The sequence below is a fragment of the Anolis carolinensis genome, chromosome X (assembly GCF_035594765.1).
Source record: "Anolis carolinensis isolate JA03-04 chromosome X, rAnoCar3.1.pri, whole genome shotgun sequence".
In the NCBI taxonomy this organism is placed as follows: Eukaryota; Metazoa; Chordata; class Lepidosauria; order Squamata; family Dactyloidae; genus Anolis; species Anolis carolinensis.
This window is the reverse complement of record NC_085847.1, coordinates 2,955,865-2,977,908: the sequence shown is the minus strand read 5'-3', so window position 1 is coordinate 2,977,908 and position 22,044 is coordinate 2,955,865. Positions and strand designations below refer to the sequence as shown.

The 22,044-nt window shown below is 43.8% G+C and overlaps 2 protein-coding genes across 2 annotated transcripts; both read right to left on the bottom strand.

The window, feature by feature from the left end:
• Nucleotides 1–227: 227 nt before the first annotated feature.
• On the bottom strand, nucleotides 228–5,782 carry sdf2l1 (stromal cell derived factor 2 like 1). The gene is made up of 3 exons (XM_003225148.2): nucleotides 5,446–5,782; nucleotides 3,090–3,286; nucleotides 228–1,001 (listed from the first exon to the last, which is right to left on the bottom strand). Exons 1-3 carry the CDS (start codon nucleotides 5,621–5,623, stop codon nucleotides 723–725), a joined length of 654 nt encoding a protein of 217 aa, XP_003225196.1. The 5' UTR covers nucleotides 5,624–5,782; the 3' UTR covers nucleotides 228–722.
• Nucleotides 5,783–10,266: 4,484 nt separating this feature from the next.
• On the bottom strand, nucleotides 10,267–20,263 carry ccdc116 (coiled-coil domain containing 116). The gene is made up of 5 exons (XM_062958600.1): nucleotides 20,165–20,263; nucleotides 16,409–16,528; nucleotides 14,631–15,224; nucleotides 12,252–13,076; nucleotides 10,267–11,277 (listed from the first exon to the last, which is right to left on the bottom strand). The coding sequence occupies exons 2-5, from the start codon at nucleotides 16,466–16,468 to the stop codon at nucleotides 10,330–10,332; spliced, it is 2,427 nt and encodes an 808-aa protein (XP_062814670.1). The 5' UTR covers nucleotides 16,469–16,528; nucleotides 20,165–20,263; the 3' UTR covers nucleotides 10,267–10,329.
• Between the last annotated feature and the right edge of the window lie 1,781 nt (nucleotides 20,264–22,044).

Here is a 22,044-nt window from a genome sequence, read left to right as displayed (position 1 = left end):
GAGGGGCATTCTCTCTTAGGTCCTCCAGCATGACTTTATGATCAATTTCTGATAGGTGGACATAGGAATTCCTAAAGAGAATGTTTGTAATAAAATCTGTGATTAATCCAATTTGCAGAAGTTGCTGTGCATTGTAGAAAGAAGTGTATGAATGATGAACCATATGAGACAGTGCTTCTATTTGCAGCAAAGTGAATGTAGCAAATCTCCCTCTTACTACCAAAATGTTACATTTACAGTGGTTTTTATTTTAAAATAAGTAAAACCTACATTTTCCCCATGGGATGCAAATTCTAAGAGCAAATGATTACGTGCAACAGGCACATTAAAAAGTAAGTTATAGATGAGTTTTACCTACAGAGCCCCAGATTTTCAAGGTTCGGACTACAACACGCTCTTCCATTGCTTCAAGAGTTCATTATTTCCCTTAAAACATAAGGAAGTTTTTATTGCACTTTGGATCAAGTTGTTTACGTGGTGTTTCGCAATTTCCCCTTCTCTTACAAAAAAACCGGAAAAGGTAAGAAAAGGAAGTGGCTTCCGAAAATGGAAGGGAGCCAAACCATCGGCCTGAGATATAGCCAACTGCCCGTGATAACATTGCCCTCCAAATCAATCCCCGTCCCTTTAAGGTGTTGGTGATTCGGGTTTGCTATTTACAGAACGGGACCGGCTCATACATTTTGGTCGAGAGGTTTCCACCTCAAGCGCCTTGCTTGTCTCTAGAGCTCGTCGTGCTTCGTAGAGTCCAAGCTGGGCTTGATGAACACCCCTTCCATCGCCTTCCAGTAGTTGTGGTTGTTCGGGGAGTGCATGCCATGGACTTCCCGCTGGCCCCGGATGGGGTGGCCATACTGTTCGCCGGTGACGGAAAGAAAGACGTCGGTTCCTATGTGCTTGAAGCGTACGGCATCGTCCCTCTCCCAGTACACCCCGCCGCACTGGACCACCCACACGTCTAAGTCGTCGCCTTCCCCATCATCGCCAAAGGCGCTGACTTCCTGTTACAACCAAGAGGGAAGGGGAGAAATGGCTTTAAGTGTGAACATCGGCAGAAAGACCAATCCAGGAAAATGCCAAAAGGGATACAGGTTGAATTCCTCTCAGCCAAAATGCTCAAGACCAGAAGCGTTTTGGATTTCTTTTTTGCATAAATGTACGTAATACATATATTAAGAGATGGCAGCCAAGTCTAAATACAAAATTGGAATGCCCAAATTTACTAATTTTCTGGGGAAAAAATAGTAAAGAAAATTGAGACATTTTGTAAAACACCAATTCAAGTAAATATGGGCTTTATGTTAATGGGAATACTTGGGAACAATAAGACGAATGGGTTGTTGTATGTTTTCCGGGCTGTATGGCCCGGAAAACATACAACAACCCTGTGATCCTGGCCATCAAAGCCTTCGACAACACAATAAGATGAATGCAAAAAACCCCCACAAGATTTGTTTAGAGCAATGATTTTAGCAGCCAAGGCGATAATAGCATTGGGGGGGGGGGGGATGGAAAGGTAAAAAATGGAATATGGAGAAGTGGAATAATTATCTGTTTGATCAAGTCCAAGTGGACATTATAGCACATATAACTTGAAATGATGTGCAGGAGGACAAAACAGAAAAAAATTAAAGATAAATGGTTGATCTATATAGAACGAATAGAAAGTGGCGAAGCCAACATAAATATAGTACAAATATTAAGAAAGCTGTATTCATGGTCAAAGATAAAGATAGAAAAAATATTTTAGTGGTATGGGATGGTGGTGCAGGGGGGGAGAGGGGAAAAGTGAAAAGTATAATAACCTTTTAAAGAGATGAATAGACAATATAGAAATGCTCCATTATACATAATGTGTATATGCAATAGCTGTCTATTACCTATTCACAGATTGTGTTGTTATGTAATTAACAATATTTTTTTAATTCACTGATGTTTCACATAGACGTGAAGGTGATTTTATACACAGCATTATTACATACATGAAATAAAGTCTTCTGTATATTGAACCATCAGAAAGTAAAAGTGTCAACTTCCCAGTCACCTATATTGTAGATTTTGGAGTATTCCAGATTTCCTGAAAAGGGATGTGCTACCTATAATGTGATCATGATCATGCACTAGAGACCTGAAAACTGTACCTACAAGAGTTACTTTTCCATTTTTAAGGATGCATCTATGCTGTAGACTGAACGCAGCTTGATGGCACTTTGTTCCATGCTATAGCATCCTGGGAGTTGTGCAAAGAGTGCTGGTGTCTCAGCAAACAGCAGCTCTGAGAATTCTATAGAATTGAGCCACAACAGTTAAAAGTGGTGTCAAACTGCATTAACTCAACTTCGACTCTCAATACTAAACCCCATCTCAGAGAAACAGACTGGAATGATAAATGGAATGAATGCATCAAACTGACTGGGTACACTTTGATAAGCTCCCATTTATCACAGAGTAATATTTACATACCCGAAAGCAGCGCTTTTTGGGCTATCTGATGTGGCAGAGTAGCAATATTTGTTTCACTGTGCTGGACACCACATGTGTGCCATGTTGTTATCATACTTGAATAGTTTCCTAGAACTGCCACAAACCAGTCCCAATCTGCCAACTAACCCTAAAGTATTGGGGAGTGCAAATGGCACAGCTCTGTCCTCCTAGCCAGCAATGCAAATGATGAAAAAGTCTTAGATTTTACAGCTTAATATCATAATGATTTTCACTTCTGGCCTAAATTCAATTGTTCCTCCTAACCAGAGCAGTGATCTCATTTTACCTACATGGCAACTGATTAAGTGGCTCTACTTTAGTCAGGAGTCAATGATACTATGCTTTTATTACTATTATTTATCACGAGCTAATGTCATGTAGGATCCTTATTACAGAATGACAGGGTTGCCATTCACATTCCCTCCTTCCCCCATATATATTCCAAAGCAACTACTACTTTCCACAGCAAATGTTTCAAAAAATGCAGAAGATGATGAAGTTGCATTGCATTGTACGACTGAACTTCCACTACAACACTTTTAAGCCAGGAACAATTTTTTTAAAAAAATCTGTTACATAGTGTAATGGAAGACTCTGATTCTGACCTGATTGTTGGAGAGTGGCGAAGAGAAGTGGTGGGTGTGCAGATTCTTCCCTGTGTTGACATGTGTGAGGCGCACAGCTTGTCCACACTTCACCGGTGTCCCTCGCTGGCAGGATCCCTCAGTTTTGCCCCGGATCCGCCAATAGCTGTTTGCGTCATCGGAAGCTTCGACTCCGGTCACCGACTGTTGTCCGCTGCCTGCAAACATTGTCAGCAGAAGAGGAAATGGAAGCATTAAAACAGAATTTCCCGTATGCCCATCTCTGCACCTTAAAGCTGCCCGTTGACTTTGGGCAACCCCGTTAACATGATAGAGTTTCTCCATTGGTGGTTTGGGTCAAGGGATATCTCTGAAGCAGAGCCCACAGCACCTAGGATTACCTGGGGCCCTTCCACACAGTCCTGTATCCCAGAATATCAAGGCAGAAAATCCCACAATATCTGCCTTGAACTGGGTTATCTGAGTCCACACTGCCATATATCCCAGTTCAAAGCAGAAAATGGGGGATTTTATTCAGCTGGGTAGAAGGGGCCTGAGGGCCCTTCCGAACAGCCATATAACCCAGAATATCAATGTAGATACAATAGTCTCACTTATTCAAGCTAAACGGGCCGGCAGAAGCTTGGATAAGCGAATATCTTGGATAATAAGGAGGGATTAAGGAAAAGCCTATTAAACATCAAATTAGGTTATGATTTTACAAATTAAGCACCAAAACATCATGCTATACAACAAATTTGACAGAAAAAGTAGTTCAATACGCAGTAATGCTATGTAGTAATTACAGTGTTCCCTCACTACTTTGCGGTTCACTTTTCGCAGATTCGCTGTTTTGCGCTTTTTCAATAAACTCTAAAAGACTATTATAAATCAGAAAAAATTACAATTTACAGCTTAAGGAAGGGAGGAAGGAGAAACCAAAGGGAGAGAAAAGGAGCCCAAGCGGCAACGGGAGGAGAAGGAGGCGATTTATCAACACACAATTGGTTGATAAAGACTTAAAATAGTGTATAACTACTAAAATAATGTATAAATATTAAAATAAATATAGTGTCCCTACTTTGCGGATTTTCACTTATTGCGGGTGGTCCTGGAACGTAACCCCAGCAATAAGTGAGGGAACACTGTACTGTATTGACGAATTTAGCACCAAAATATCACGATATATTGAAAACATTGACTACAAAAATGCCTTGGATAATCCAGAACCTTGGATAAGCGAGTCTTGGATAAGTGAGACTCTATTATATATAGGTTTTTATAATGTGTTTTAACAATGTTATTAATGGATTTGTTTATATTGTTTTGTTTTTATGGTTGCATTTTGAGCATTAAATTTTGCCAATTTTTGTAAGCCGCCCTGAGTCTCTTCGGGTGAGAAGGGCAGGGTATAAATGTTGTAAATAAATAAATAATACTGTTTTTTTTTCCGTGTCAGGAGCAACTGGAGTTGCTTCTGGGGTGAGAGAATTGGCCATCTGCAAGGACGTTGCCCAGGGGACGCCCGGATGTTTTGATGTTTTACCATCCTTGTGGGAGGCTTCTTTTATGTCCCCACATGGAGCTGGAGCTGACAGCGGGACCTCATCCGCGCTCTCCCCGGGTTGGATTCGAATTTGACAGCCTTCAGGTCAGCAACCCAACCTTCAAGTCACAAGGCTTTAATCCACTAGGCCACGGGGGCTCCTCAATACAGTAGAGTCTCACTTATCCAAGCTAAACGGGCCGGCAGAAGCTTGGATAAGTGAATATCTTGGATAATAAGGAGGAATTAAGGAAAAGCCTATTAAACATCAAATTAGGTTATGATTCTACAAATTAAGCACCAAAACATCATGTTATACAACAAATTTGACAGAAAAAGTAGTTCAATACGCAGTAATGTTATGTTGTAATTACTGTATTTATGAATTTAGCACCAAAATATCACAATGTATTGAAAACATTGACTACAAAAATGGCTTGGATAATCCAGAGGCTTGGATAAGCGAGGCTTGGATAAGTGAGACTCTACTGTAATACTGTAATCCACAATATCTGTTTTGAAATGAGTTATCTGACTCCACACTGTTATTATATATCACAGTTCAAAGCAGAAAATGTGGGACTTTATTCAGCTGTGTGGAAGGGACCATAGATGCTGAGACCCGACTGCATTTGGCAGCTATTCCTGGTCTTTGGGGCCCTTCAGGGCTTTGAGACTTCAACTCCCAGAAGCCCCTGCCACCTTGGCCAGCGGTGAGGCATGCTGGGAGATGAAGTCCAAAGGCTCCTGAGGGACTTGGAAGCCTTTGACTGGAGTTTATGGCCTGCGGGTAAAGGCAAAGCCGCTTTGTGTCCTTTCCCCGCTCCTCACCGGATCCGTATTTGACCTCGTGCGAGTGGAGCCGGACGTTGTGCCGCGTGTTGAGCAGCTTCAGCACCGAGCCGCAAGTGACAGCGCCCGCCTCGGCTTCCGACGCCCTACTCGAGCCTCCGGCGAAGAGCAAGAGAAGCATGAGGCGCCAAAACACGGCGCCCAAACCGCGCCGCATCTCCTCAGCTCCGCCGCTGCTATCTTGAAGGGTTCGGCACGGTTCCGAAGCGACTTCCGGTCCCGGCGCTGGGGCTGAGCCAATCAGCGGCTGCCAGCACCGCCCCCGCGCGCCCGGCCACGCCCCTTGGCTCGGAACGTTGACGGCGGCGGCGGTGATTGGCCTATTGCGCGCCAATCAGAAGCTACGACGTGGCGGCGCTCTCCCGCCTTGCCTCCCTTTCTCGAGCAAGGGGCGGGGCGATCGCGGAGGCGCAGAAGCTGAAGCGCGTTCTCGGGAGGCTGCGAGTTCGAGGCCCGGCGTCGGCACTTCTCATGGGTGGGTTGCTACTTCCACATTTTTAACTGCTCTGGCCCAGTGTGGTGGAGCCCTGGGAGATCTAGTTTGGCGAGGCCTTGGAAAACTACAACTCCCAGGAACCCCTAGCATTGAGCCAAGACAGCCTATTCTAGCCCACCCCCACTCTGAGGCTGAGAGAGTGTGACCTCCTTCAAGGTCATTCAATGGGCTTCTATCTACCAAGGTGATCAAGGTCTTTTTCTCTCTCACACATATATAAAATATACATATAATATTATATATCATATACATTATATTACATTACAATATATATCTGTATATTGTAATGTAATATAATACACACAAATATATATAATATAGATATAATTTTATATATAATATACATTATAATATGTATCTGTATATTGTAATGTAATATAGTACTCACACATATATACATATATATAATATACATTATATTACATTATAATATATATCTGTATACTGTAATGTAATATAATACACCCACACATATATAAAATAAACATATTATATATAATATACATTATATTAAAATATATGTGTGTATATTGTAATGTAATATACCGTAATATACATATATATAATATACATTATATTACATTATAATATGCATCTGTATATTGTATTGTAATATAGTACACATATATAAAATATGCATATATAATATACATTATATTACATCATATGTATCTATATTGTAATGTAATATAATACAGACACATATAAAATATACATATAATATATATCATATACATTATACAGTAGAGTCTCACTTATCCAACATAAACGGGCCGGCAGAATGTTGGATAAGCAAATATGTTGGATAATAAGGAGGGATTAAGGAGAAGCCTGTTAAATATCAAATTAGGTTATGATTTTACAAATGAAGCACCAAAACATCATGTTAGACAACAAATTTGACAGAAAAAGTAGTTCTATACGCAGTAATGCTATGTAGTAATTACGGTATTTACGAATTTAGCACCAAAATATCACGATATATTGAAAACATTGACTCCAAAAATGCGTTGGATAATCCAGAACGTTGGATAAGCGAGTGTTGGATAAGTGAGACTCTACTGTATTACATTACAATATATACCTGTATATTGTAATGTAATATAATACACACACAAATATACATATATACATATATATATATATATATATACACATACAGTATACATTATATGACATTATATATCTGTTTACTGTAATGTATTACATACACATATATATAGAATATACATATATATATATAATGTACATTATATTACATTGTATTATATACTTGTGTATTGTAATGTAATATAATACACCCACACATATATAAAAAAAACATATTATATATAATATACATTATATTATATTACAATATATATCTGTATATTGTAATGTAATATAATACACACACACGCACACACATATATATCTATCACGCATGGGCAAACTTGGGCCCTCCGGTAGGCTGTTAGGAATTGTGGGAGTTGCAGTCCAAAACACCTGGAGGGCCCAAGTTTGCCCATGCCTGATATACACGCACATATATATTACTATATATATATATATATACACATATACAATAGAATATAATACAATATATATTATATAGAGAGTAATGTAATATATATAATATACAATATTATATAAATCGCATTGTATGTTTTATATATATATAAATTCGACGCGGTCTGAATTACGGCTCTTGTATAAGGTCTGGTGGATGAATGGCATAAGCACTTTGCATTGTTTTAAACTTTGTATATTGTATTTTATGACTATTTTATGACTGTTTTAACTGTTTTAATTTATTGTATATCAGTGTAACGGCATCAATTGCCACTTGTAAGCCGCCCTGAGTCCCCTCGGGTGAGAAGGGCGGGGTATAAATAATTGAAATAAATAAATAAAATATATTTGATTACATTACAATATACAGAAATATATTATAATATAATGTATATAATGGGGGCCATGGTGGTGCAGTGGGTTAAACCAAAAGGTTGGCAGTTCGAATCCGCCGGACAGGATGAGCTCTTGCTGTTAGCCCCAGCTTCTGCCAACCCAACAGTTCGAAAACATGCAAATGTGAGTAGATGAATAGGTATTGCTCCAACGGGATGGTAATGGTGCTCCATGCAGTCATGCCAATGGCCACATGACCTTGGAGGTGTCTATGGACAACGCCGGCTCTGGTTTAGAAATGGAGATGAGCACCAACCTCCAGAGTCGGACACGACTGGACTTAACGTCAGGGGAAAACCTTTATCTTAGCTGCTATGGAATCTTGGAATTTGTAGTTTAGTGAGACACCTAAAGTACAGGCCTTGCCAAACTACAATTCCCAGAATTCTGTAGCCTTGAGTGGCAGTCTGTATGAGACTCTTTCATTGGAAAGGGGATGGGGAAATGACTACCCTAAAACTGTTGCTGCTCCCCAAGTATGCATTTTCACACTATTATTATTATTATTATTTTCCAGCTTCGGACTATATTCCCGTCCCAGCTGCTGTTTCTAATGTGACGACACTGGAAGATGGGTGAGTTGAGACTGGGAGGTGTAATCCCAGCATGAAAATAAATTGCTTTTTTTTTTTTTTGCTTACAGCTCCCAGAATCCTCTAATCATCATCATCATCATCATCATCATTTAATTACTTATTAATCGCCCTCCATCCATGATGCTCTAGGCGATTTACAAGATAATCATGATGCTGTCTGGGGGATTCTTGGAGTTTTATCTTCTTTTTCTTGAATTGTTTTGCCCAGAACTGGACGCAGTCTTATTCCAAACTAGCTTGGGTACTTGGTGTTGTCCGGGTTATTTGAAAACATTTTTTAATTGCACCAAATGCATAAGGTTGTGGGAGAACTACAACTCACATCATGCCGGGTTCACCCCGAGAAACTCCATCAGTACTTAAAATTTGTTATGTTGGGCAAGTTTGCTGTAGATCAGGGGTCCCCAAACTAAGGCCCGGGGACCGGATGCGGCCCTCCAAGGTCATTTACCTGGCCCCCGCCCTCAGTTTTATAATATAATATTTTATATCAGTTTTAATAATATAATATATTCTATATACATATAATATTGATAATAATCTTATGTTATACAATATAATACTAATAGTAATACCATATAATAATATTAATTATATGTTATATATTACATATTATATAATAGTATAGTGGTATAGTTCAATATAGTAATATATAATGCTAATATTGTGTTATGCTAATAATATAATATATTGTATGTACATACAGCTGCTCTGAGTCCCCTTTGGGGTGAGAAGGGTGGGATATAAATGTAGTAAATAAATGCAGTAAATAAATAATTAATTTTAGACTTAGGCTCGGCCAAAGTCTGACATGATACACAACAACAACAATAACAATCCTAATTAACTTGACTATCTCATTGGCCAGTAGCAGGCCCACACTTTCCATTGAAATCCTAATAGGTTTATGTTGGTTAAAATTGTTTTCATTTTTAAATATTGTATTGTTCTTTCGTTGTTGTTGTTGTTGCACTACAAATAAGACATGTGCAGTATGCATAGGAATTTGTTTGTATTTTTTTTTGAAATGATAATTCGGTCCCACAATAGTCTGAAAGATTGTGGACCGTCCCTCTGCTTAAAAAGTTTGGGGACCCCTGCTCTAGATGCATCATTGGGGTGGGTGGCGTTCAGTGTAGGGTAAACTACAACTCCCACTATGGTGAGTCAGTCCCCTCCAACCTTTCCAGTAGGTTGAGTGAGTCATAGAATCATAGATGGTCCAGATCTATCATTGGTGGAGGTCACAGTTTCCCTGGTGGTGGGTGAACTACAAATCCCAGAAAGGAAGGTCAGTTTCCCCCAAACCCCTCCAGTAATCAAATTTTGACATATCAGGTATGTGTGGTAAGTTTGGTCCAGATTCATCGGTGTTTGGGTTCACAGTGCTCTCTGGATGTAGGTGAACTACAACTCCCCCAAATCAAGGTGAATTTTCCCCAAAGACATCTAGTAGTTTTGTTGGTTATGGAAGCTGTGTATGCCAAGTCAGTTCCAGGTCCATTGTTGGTGGAGTTCAGAGTGCTCATTGATTGCAGATGAACTATACATCCCAGTACCCACCTAAAGACATGTACACGGATCTATTGCACAGTGTATACAGCAGATTCTGCAGAAGATGCATCAACCATACTTCATTGAATAGGAAACTCAGCCTTGCCGACGGTGATTTGTGACCAGTCGATATTTGATTGCAAAGTTCCACACAGATTTCTCAGGTCTGGGTGGAAACGTTTAAGAAGATTTGGACCAAAGAACGAGACACAAAGGTTGTGACGAACACAACATCTATGTTTTATTTATGGCTACTATGCAGCTTTAGATTTAGATTTTCGGGAACACCGTCTTGCTGCCTTCCCCGCCGAGGGTAGACTTGCGGGATGACATTTTCCGCACGTTTTCGGCGGACGATGAAGCGGCCGGTTCCACCTCGGGGAAGAGGGCCTGGGAGCCTCGGGCGCTGGCCGGCGGGGGCACGCTGAATTTCCGAGAGCCCGACTTCTTGGACGAGACGGCGAGGGAGGAGCCCTCGGACTCCTCGGGGGCACTGGAGATCTTGAAGGAGTCATCCTCGGAGGCTGCAGACCTCACTGGGCTATCTTTCGGAGTGGAGGCCCCCAGGACGGAGAAGGAGGGCTGGGCCAGGGAATCCTCGTCGGCCTCGTCGGCAGAGAAGTCGTCGGTTTCTCCTCCCAGGAAGTGTGGAGGCACAATCTCGAAAATCTCTGGCCCTTCCTCGTCTTCGTATTCTTCCTCGGTCGCGCTTTCTCCCAGTTGTATATCCCAGCTGCTCAGCTCTTGCTCGGTAGGCGTCCCCATCACCACCACTTTCCCGCCGGCCATTTCGGGTTGGAAAAAGACGGCCTTCTTGGCTCCCGGCAACTTCACGCCGCCCTTGCCTTTGCCTTTGCCCTTCACGGCCCGGCCTTTCTTCCCGTCGGCCAGCTTGCGACGGGGCATCTTAGGCCTGGGCGGGCGCGGGGCGTAGATCTCGTCGTAGACTTTGGCCCAGTCAATCTGGGAGGAGAGGCGGATCCCGCTGCCCTTCATCCGCTTGTAGCCGAACATGATCTCCAGCAGCACTTTGGTCACGGGCACCGAGATGAGGCCCAGCTTGGAGCAGAGGAGGGTTTCGTAGTTGTATTTGTACAGGACCAGCTTGGCCGCATTTTCAATCAGGAAATTGATGACAGATTGCTTGGGAATGGGGCGGGCCTGGAGGCGGGCCCGCTTGACATCCTTGGCGGTAATGATGTGCTTCGTCAGAAGAGGCTGCGAACGACAGGGAAAAAACAAACAGAGGATAACGGGTTTTAGAAGATTTACCCAGTGGTATATTACTGGGTTAGCGTTAGGGTTGGTGGCACAGTGTGTTAAAGTGCTGAGCTGCTGAATTTGCAGACCAAAAGGTGCCAGGTTCAAATCCCTGGAGCGGAATGAGCGCCCGCTGTTAGCCCCAGCTCCTGCCAACCTAGCAGTTCAAAAACATGCGAATGTGAGTAGATCAATAGGGAAGGTAATGGCGCTCCATGCAGTCATGCCTATGGCCACAAAACATGCGAATGTGAGTAGATCAATAGGGAAGGTAATGGCGCTCCATGCAGTCATGCCTATGGCCACAAAACATGCGAATGTGAGTAGATCAATAGGGAAGGTAATGGCGCTCCATGCAGTCATGCCAGTGGCCACATGACCTTGGAGGTGTGTATGGACAACGCCCGCTCTTCGGCTTAGAAATGGAGATGAGCACCAACCCCCAGAGTCAGACACGAAAACCTTTACCTATATTATTGGATCCCTATAATAGATTCCCCGTTCGTAAACAAACTGAAGGCACACATGAACAGCATGTTATTCAACAAGACCACTTGCCAGTTCTCCTTGAGACGGCTGGATGTTGAAGTCATATTTGTAAGGCATTCGATAATTGTATTTTTACTTTGCTTAATAATGTGTTATTATCTTGTTATGTAAAATTTGTGTTGTTTTTATGATTGGACACAGCCCTGAGTCCCATCCGGGAGATAGGGCGGCATATAAATAAAGTTTTATTATATTATTATTATATTCTATGGATGCTACAGTCAAATTAAACTAGGACGATGAGCATAAGAATGCGGGGTCTTCATAGTGGTGGCTGCCCCCAAGAAGGATCACAGAACCCACCTAGCAAGCAACCAGATGGATTCCGTGATCTTAGAAGGTTGTTTTCATAATTTCTCTTGCAGTTCAAGTCAATGCCATACCTGTTTGGCTGGTTCGGCTTCCATCTGGACCGATTCTTTCTTCTTCAGCTTCGGCTTGGGAAGCGGAGGAGGCACATATTTGGGCTTGGGTGGAGGCGTCCCCTGCGGAGCCCTTGGCTTTGATTTTGGGAGTGGAGGAGGCACATATTTTGGCTTGCGTTGAGCTTCTTCAGGCGTGAAAGACTTGCGCCTGGATTTCAGAAGGGGCGGCGGGGTGTATTTGGCTTTGCCCTTGTCTTCCACCGGCGATGTCTCCGCCTTCTTCTTCTTCTTCTTTTTCCCCTTCTTCTTCCTCTTCTTCTTCCCATCGCCTGACTTGCTGCCATCCGAAAAATCATCTGATGTATCTTCTCCACTCCCAGAAACTGCTGAGCCACTCCTTTCCATTTCTTCTTCTTCTCCTTCCTCCTCTTCCTCATCAGTCTCTTCCATGGAAGAGTCCCAGAATGCCACGGGGCGGCCTTCGTCATCGAAAAGGCTCACCAAAGGAACCCCATCCGTTCCCGTTGCCTGCAGGACCTTCTGGACAGCTTGGTTGATAATGTCTTGAAGGGCCGAGAGGATTTTGTGTTCTTCCAAGAAATCCAGAGCTAGGAAAGGTTGCTGGTCCGGGGAATACGTCGGGATGCCCGGGCGTTTCAAGACATTGGTGATTTCCTTTTGGAGGGATTCGACCGATAGCGACTCCTGCGGCTCTTTCTTAAATTTGGAAAAATAATCCTTTTTGGGCGGTTGGAACTTCTCAAAAGACTCGGCCAGTTTGGCCCAAATGTGGAGGTGTTCTTGCCGGTAAAAATAATCGTCCCCTGATCGCTCTGAAAATGTCTGCAAGCGAGCAACGGAGAAAGTAAGAGAAAGGAGAAAAGGGCATTATAGCTGCATCGGAATAAGTCGCAAAGGGAGGAGCAAGGGTAGGATGGGTACCATTCCACTTTGGGGAGACGGACAATCAGAATCGGTTAAAGAGGGACCCAAGAAGGTGCTCTAGACCAAGTGGGGCCGTTGGTGCATCTAGTTCTATATGGTCTACACAATGTGTGGCCCTCTGTGCATTGTTCAACAGTTACTTTTCCCATTCTTTGCCATGATAGCAAGGTCTGAGCTGAGTTACATCCCAATCACATCTACAAATTGACCACTTCTTCTCTACCTTACATTCCAGCTCTACCTGGAAATGCCAAGAATCCAATGGGCATGTGAATGTTGTGTTCTCCTATTCAACTACTTTAAGGCAATTGGCTTGATCAGGATTCGAACCCAAGACTTTCATCACCTTGACGATCTTACCCCACCCGTCCCCATACTGGAATCCTTGGCTGATTTCCACCTTTTAACATGGAAACCGTACTTTTCCATTGGATCTTCTGAACCCGTTCCAACTTCCTTGCCCTTTTCCGTTACCACTTCTCTCGTACTTGCGCCATCCTGTTTCTGCTGGAAGAATTGGGATCTTTAGAGCCAAGTAAAGAGTCTACTTTGGGATCAATGGTATTGGGACTCAGGGTATATTTTTCACAAAGCATTAGAGACAGCATTGTTGCCATCAAATGGAGACTAGTAATTGCAAACTTTCCCAACTGCAGGTTCTGTTCTCCACACTGAACCTCATTGAACCTTGGTCAACACCAGTCTTTCTTTCCAGTTTGGCTGCTGGTTCTTAAGGTTGGGCTGGAAGGGTATTTGTGTAGCCTTTCCATCAAGACCAGGCTATTTTCCTGAATATGGAGTAGTTAGGAAACCATAGCTCTAGGTTACAAATCCATAACTGTGATACCGAATGCCAGCCCATTCTATCTTTTCCTGTACTTGGTTTTAACTTATATTTTGGTTTTCTACTTCCGTTTTGAGCTGCCTTGGGTCCCATATTGGGAGAAAGGCAGGATAATAAATATGGAGATAGAAAATCACCCTTTGCCTAGAAACCAAAGGTCATGGTTTGTGTACTAGGAATGCACTCGACTAGGGAAATGTTGAAAAACTCACAATATATAGGTCTTGTTGCCATCTGAACTGGACTCTGTAATTGAGCCAAAACTGGGTATTGGCTGTGCCATTTATCAGCTCACTGGAATGGCTTAAATGTTTTCATCGTAGCCAGAAATATAACAAAAGCTACGACACAGCAGAGAACCAGAGGGTTTCACCCGGAGAGCCAACTTAGTCCCAAAAGATTACTGGGTTTACGGCGAAAACCATATGCTAGCTGTGCCTAGACTGGTTGGGATGATGGCCCGCCCCCGTTCCCCACCCGGCTTTTCATAGCGGATACTACAGATCGGGATATTTGCAAAGAAATTTATTGCCATGCATGGGTTACATTGGGTAAAGAAGGGCGGATAAACTCAAGGCCGCTGTCCTTCAATAACGGCGTGGAAATACCTCTGCATGGAACCGGCCGGACACGTGATCCACCTTCTTGCTGTCCAGCTTGGGGAGTCGCGAGGCGTACTTATCCAAGAGGCAGACCTTGTCTTCGGCTTTGGGCGGGGGTCTTGGCTGCTTGGCGGCGGCCCCAGCGAACCAGTCTTCCTCGGAGCTGGAGGTGCTATCGGTGGTGGTGCTGGTGGTGGGATACCTGGAGCGGGAGCGCGTGGAGCTGTAGGAGAAGGACCACGGCTCGCTTTCGGCGCTCGAGCGGGAGTCTTCCTGGACATTGAAGAGACGCTGCCCGTCCTCCAAGGTGACCTCCCGCAGCTTGCGGACGGCGTCCTCCATGATGCGCTGGAGGCTGTCCAGGACGTTCTCGTCGGCCAGGAAATCCACAAATTCGGAAAATTCATCGGCGAGGATACGGCTCTCCCCGGCGCTGCTGGTGCTGGGACGGGGCTTGTGTCTCCTGCGGTGTTCGGATCCAAAAGACGGAGTGGTGGACCTCGAGGATGTCATCTCCGGATTCCAGAATGGGTGGGGGGAGGGCTGCCTCAGCGCATTCCTCCACTCGGAAACCTTTCTTTTGGGGCTGGGGTTCCTCATCTGCAAGCAAAGCAAAGCAAGGAATTGGCAAAGTCAGACCCAGACAGCCCTCTTGTCTCTTCTTCGCTGCCACTAAGACCTTCTTGGCTTTCTCAGGTCTGGCAAAATGGCCACTATGGGTATTGGGACAATGGAACCTTTGTCCTTAAAGAAGGCTTGGTCTTCAGACAGCTGAAGTCCAAAAACTTGGAGGGTCGAAGTTTGCCCATGCCTGCTCTAGTAGCATCCTAGAGTTGCAGCAGAAATAAGCCAATTCCTCCAAGAGTTGGGAGAAATTACTTTTGGAACACTCAAACACCCAGAATCCTCTAGCCAGCATTGCCACTAACTCTTCTGTCTTGGGGATCCTGAATACTGTCCTAAATTTTTTAATATACAGTAGAGCCTGACTTATCGAACATAAACGGGCCGGCAGAATGTTGGATAAGTGAATGTCTTTGATAATGAGGAGGGATTAAGGAAAAGCCTATTCAACATCAAATTAGGTTAGGATTTGACAAATTAAGCACCAAAACATCATGTTAGACAACAAATTTGACACACAAAGTAGTTCAATATGCAGTAATGTTATGTAGTAATTACTGTATTTACAAATTTAGCACCAAAATATCATGATGTATTGAAAAAATGCGTTGGATAATCCACAACATTGGATAAGTGAGTGTTGGATTAGTGAGACTCTACTGTATTTATGTATTTATTTATATTCTGCCCTTCTCACCCCAAAGGGGACTCAGGGCAGCTCACAACAAAGGCACAATTTGATGCCTTGAATACATATCAAAACAACACATACTTTAAAATCACATAATCAAAACATATCAAAATTTCCCTAGCTTTCCTCTCTGTCCAAATGGTTGCACACATAGGCACCTTACCCAAGCTATCTCTGATTTCAGTATTTCAATGTATTTCCATTTGGGGTTGGGGTGGCTTTGGGCTCCAGCTCCCAGAATTTCCGGCTGTTGGCCAAGCCTGGGAGATGAAGTCCCAAATCATCGGTGGGCCAACATTTGGGCAACCCCTGCTTTCAAGCCAAGCATTTGTTTCTCATGCCCTGTCCTTTTTAATTTGAAGTCACTTGTTCCGAACTCCGTGTTCTTTGTCACAAATTCACATTGCAGTCACTAAAATGTAATTAAATTAGACTTCACTGGCAACTTAAAGGGGCGGTGCTCTCGTACCTGAGGTCCCCGCATGCTCTCATCGTCGGCCAGGTAGCCGGAGTATCTGCGGCTCGACATGGTGCTGAATGGACAGCGCCGAGACCTTCCTGCCTTCGGGCACCTTGAGTCCTCCTTGCTCTGGACACACAGAAAACAGGTGTAATTTTCAAAGAGGGCTTTGCTTGCAAGGCTTGCGGGTGCTCGGGGGCACCCGGTGTCCTCCACTGGCAGGGGATCTTCTGCTGCAAAAGACCTAACACTGAAAGCATTGGGAGTGAAATCGATAGATTATTTCTTGCTTTATTTCCACCCCGCTTTCCTCTGCATGGAGACTCATATCTACCGCATTTCTTTGATTCTAAGATACCATCGATTGTGAGACAGACACTTATTTCAGTGCCACCAACAGAACAAAACACTCGATTGGGTTGCTGTGAGTTTTCCAGGCTGTCTGGTCATGTTCCAGAAGCATTCTCTCCTGACGTTTTGCCCACATCTATGGCAGGCATCCTCAGAGGTTGTGAGGTTTGTTGGAAACTAAGCAAGTGAGGTTTATATATCTGTGAAATAATGTCCAGGATGGGAGAAAGAAGTCTTGTCTGTTGCCACTGGCCACCTTGATTATCATTATTATTGGGTTGTTGTATGTCTTTCGGGCTGTGTGGCCATGTTCCAGAAGCATTCTCCCCTGACGTTTCGCCCACATCTATGGCAGGCATCCTCAGAGGTTGCCTCACAACCTCTGAGGATGCCTGCCATAGATGTGGGCAAAACGTCAGGAGAGAATGCTTCTGGAACATGGCCACACAGCCCGAAAGACATACAACAACCCTGTGATCGCGGCCATGAAAGCCTTCAACAACACATTATTATTATTATTATTATTATTATTGATTCATTTCTATCCCACTTTTCTCCCGTGGGTGGGATTCAAAGCGGCGTACGACATATAACATTCATACAATACATTGAACAGCAATACATAATCAATGAAAACATCCTATCCCAATTAAAATTCAATGAGCATTGAATAGCCTTGCAGTTTCAAAGCCTGGCTGCTTCCTTCCTGGGGGAATCCTTTGTTACTAGGTGTTAGCTGGCCCTGATTGTTTCCCTGCCTGAAATTTCCCTGGTTTCTCAGTGTTGTTCTTTATTTACTGATTCTAGTTTTTTTCCCATCACTTTTAGCCAGATTTTGTTCATTTTCATGGATTCCTCATTTTGGTTGAAATTGTCCACGTGCTTGTGTATATAAACCCCACTTGCCTAATTTCCAGCAGACATCACAGCCTGCCATAGATGTGGGTGAAACGTCAGGAGAGAATGCTTCTGGAACATGGCCAAACAGCCTGGAAAACTCACAGTCACCCAGTGATTCCGGCCATGAAAGCCTTCAACAATACATTAAACACCCTTTTATTTATATCAGTTTAAAAATACCCACGATTTGAAGATGCACCTGGTTTTAAGACTGGCATCTTAGAATCAAAAAATGCGGGAAATATCACAAAGAAAGGAGGGAAGAAAGGAGGGAGGGAGAAAAGAAAGAGAGAAGGAGGGATGGATGGAGAGAGAGAGAGAGAGAGAGAGAAGGCAAGAGAGAGAGAACAGCAAGGATGGAAAGAAAGAGGGAGAAATGGAAATAAATAAGGAATGAGAGAAACAAGGAAAGAAGGATGGGGAGAGAGAAACAAGGAGAGAAGGCGGGAAGGAGAGAGAAGGAAAGAAAGAAGGAAGGAGAGAGCGAGAGAAAAAAGGAAAGAAGGATGGAACATACTGCAAGTCACTTCTAGTGTAAGAGAATTGGCCATCTACAGAGACGTTGCCCAGGGGATGCCCAGATGTGTTAGCTGGGAGGCTTCTCTCATGTCCCTGCAAGCTAGAGCTGACAGGCAGGAGCTCACCCCATCTTGCGGATTCGAACTGCCAACCTTCAGGTCAGCAGTTCAGCCGGCACAAGGGTTTAATCCATTGCACCACTGTGGCTCTGAAGAAGGTTGGGGAGAGAAGGAGGGAAGGAGAGAGAGAAACGAGAAGAAGGAGAGAGAGAAAGAGAGAAGGAAGAAAGGAAGGAAGGAAGGAAAGAAAGAGCAACAAGGAAAAAGAATGAAGGAGACAGAAAAACAAGGAAAGAAGGATGGGGTGAGAGAGAGAAACAGAAGGAAGGAGAGAGAAACAAGGAGAAAAGAAGGGAGAAACAGGAGAGGAAGAAGGAAGGATGGAAAGGAGAGACAGAGAAGGAAAGGAGAGGGAGCAACAAGGAAATAGAGAGAGAAATGGAAAGAAGGAAAGAGACAAAGACAAGGAAAGAAGGACGGGGGAACAATGAGAGGCAGAAGGAAGGAGAGATGGATGGAGAGAGAGAAATGGAAAGAAGGAAGGAGAGAGGAATGAAGGATGGAGAGAGGGAGAGAAACAAGGAGAGAAGAAGGGAGAAAGGAGAGGAAGAAGGAAAGAGAAAAATTGGAAGGAAGGAGAGAAACAAGGAAAGGATGGAGAGAGAAAATGGAAAGAAGGGAGGAGAGAAGGATGGAGAGAGAGAAACAAGGAGAGAAGGAAAGAGAGAGATGGAAAGAAGGAAGGAGAGAAACAAGGAAAAGGATGGAGAGAGAAAATGGAAAGAAGGAAGGAGAGAGAGGAATGAAGAGAGAAGGATGGAGAGAGGAAAAGAAACAAGGAGAGAAGAAGGGAGAAACAGGAGAGGAAGAAGGATGGAGAGAGAGAAATGGAAAGAAGGAAGGAGAGAACCAAGGAAAGGATGGAGAGAGAGAAAATGGAAAGAAGGAAGGAGAGAGAGGAATGAAGAGAGAAGGATGGAGAGAAGGAGAGGAATAAGGAGAGAAGGAGAAAGGAAGGAGGATGGAGAGAAAGAGAAATGGAAAGAAGGAAGGAGAGAGGAACGAAGAGAGAAGGATGGAGAGAAGAAGGGAGAAACAGGAGAGGAAGAAGGAAAGAGAAAAATGGGAAGGAAGGAGAGAAACAAGGAAAGGATGGAGAGAGAAGGATGGAGAGAAGGAGAGGAACAAGGAGAGAAGGGAGAAACAGGAAAGGAAGGAGGAGAAAGAAATTGGAAGGAAGGAGAGAACCAAGGAAAGGATGGAGAGAGAGAAAATGGAAAGAAGAGTGGAGAGGAACGAAGAGAGGAGGATGGAGAAACAGGAAAGGAAGAAGGACGGAGAGATAGAGAGAAATGGAAAGAAGGAAGGAGAGGGAGAAATAAGGACAGAAAAGGGACAGAAGGGAGGGAAAAAAAATAAAGGAAGATAGGAAAGAAAGAAGGAGAAAAGAGACATCAGGACAATGACAAAAAATCAAAGGAGTTGGGACTACAGTAGAGTCTCACTAATCCAAGCCTCGTTTATCCAAGCCTCTGGATAATCCAAGCCATTTTTGTAGTCAATGTTTCCAATATATCGTGATATTTTGGTGCTAAATTCATAAATACAGTAATTACAACATAACGTTACTGCGTATTGAACTACTTTTTCTGTCAAATTTGTTGTATAACATGAAGTTTTGGTGCTTAATTTGTAAGATCATAACCTAATTTGATGTTTAATAGGCTTTTCCTTGATCAGTCCTTATAATCCAAGATATTCGCTTATCCAAGTTTCTGCTGGCCCGTTTAGCTTGGATTAGTGAGACTCTACTGTATTTTGGGGCAAAAAGGGTGCGTTGTGGCAAGTGCTAGAAAGTGGATGCGAGGAAGAGATGGGATCCAATCCGGGGATTCCTGGCTCTGGTCGTGGCGAGGCGGGCTTTTTGACTACTCACGGTTGCGCCTGCCAGAGGTGCGAAGGCCAGAGGCTGTGGGACGCTCTCCCTCGCCAAGGGGGTCTGGGGGTGCCTGCGCTGGGTCCGTGAAGCCGCCCGGCTCTGCCAGCCTCAGCAAGCAGTCTGGCTCCTCCGGTCCCGGCAGGAGCCTCATAAAAGGCCCAGAACTCACAAAGAACTTTGCTGGCCATTGTTAGGTAGCCAGTGCTGTTTGTTCGTGTCATCCTGGCCATTTGCATAGCATGTTCCTTGCAAACCATTGGCTCGAGCGTCAAATGTCAATTTTAGAGATGGGCCCAGCCAGACGGATTAATCCCTTTCGTGTAAAGTGAGCCTGTCTGTCCCAGAGAGGAATCGGCAGAAGTTGGAAAACACCTGAAAGGAAGGGAGAGACAAGAAAGACCATAAAGTGACAGTGCCTCCCCTCCTCTCTCTTCGGCTATTAAAGAAGGGCTGGGTTTCTTCTTTCCCCCTAAAACTCATCTATACGAGAGAACTAAATAAGGAAGGAAGGAAATGGACGGAAAGAAAGAAGGGAAGGAAGGAAAGGGGAAGAGGGAGGAAGGAAGGAGGGAATTGAGAGAGAGGGAAGAAAAGGAGAGAATGAAGGAAAGGATGGAGGTAGGGAAAAGGGAAAGAGGGAGGGAATAAAGGAAAGAATGAAGGAAGAGAAGAAGGAGGGAAGGAAAGAAAGAAGGGAAGGAAGGAAAGAAGGAGGGAAGGAAGAGAAGAAGGAGGGAAGGAAGGAAAGAAGGAGGGAAGGAAGAGAAGAAGGAGGGAAAGAAAGAAAGAAGGGAAGGAAGAGAAGAAGGAGGGAAGGAAAGAAAGAAGGGAAGGAAGGGAAGAAGGAGGGAAGAGAAGAAGAAGGGAAGGAAGGAAAGAAGGAGGAAAGAGAAGAAGGAGGGAAAGAAGGGAAGGGAGGAAAGAATGAGGAAAGAGAAGAAGGAGGGAAAGAAGGGAAGGAAGGAAAGAATGAGGAAAGAGAAGAAAGAAGGAAAGAAAGAAGGGAAGGAAGGAAAGAATGATGGAAGAGAAGAAGGAGAGGAAAGAAAGAAGGGAAGGGAAGAATGAGGGAAGAGAAGGAGGGAAGGAAAGAATAAGGGAAGAGAAGAAGGAGGGAAGGAAAGAAAGAAGAAGGATGAGGGTAAGGGAGGATGGGTGGATGGATGGATAAATTGATGGATGGATGGAAGGAAGGGAACAGAAAAGGAGGGAGGTATGAAGTAAAGGAGGGAATGGAAGAAGGAAGGAAGGGAAATTGAGGGAGAGGAAAGAAGGAGAAAATGAAGGGAAGGAGGAAGGAAAGAAGGAAGGATGAGAAGAAGGAAGAAAGGAAAGAAAGAAGAAGGGAAGATGGAAGGAAGGAAGGAAAGGAGAGAGGGAAGGAAGTAATGGGGAGAGAAGGAAGGAAGGAAGGAAGAATAGAAGGTGAGGCGGGAAGAAGGAAGGAAGGAGCGAGTGAAGAAAGGAGGTGAAGCACCAGCACTTTTTGGCAGAGAAAGCTCAAGGCCTTGTCAAAGGATAACTAACTCCTATGATTGCATAGAATCAAGCCATCGTAGTTAAAGTGGTGTCATTTCACCGTGTAGACGAAGACTAATTCAGACACAGGTTGAGCGTCGCTCTTTTGAAATCTGAAAGCGGCCCCTTTGCTTTCGGGTGGTTTTGGGCACCCACACTTTGTCTCGTGTTCGAAAATATTTAAAATCGGGTAAATATGGAATGTGCACAAATTTTGTGTTTCGGCTTGGATCCCATCTCCAAGAGAAATACACACAAATTCAATATATAGCATCTCTCTCTGGTCGAAATGGGAAAACTCAGTTTTGAGGCCTCATTGAGCCACAAATGTCATTGGCTGGCCTTGAGAGCCATTATTA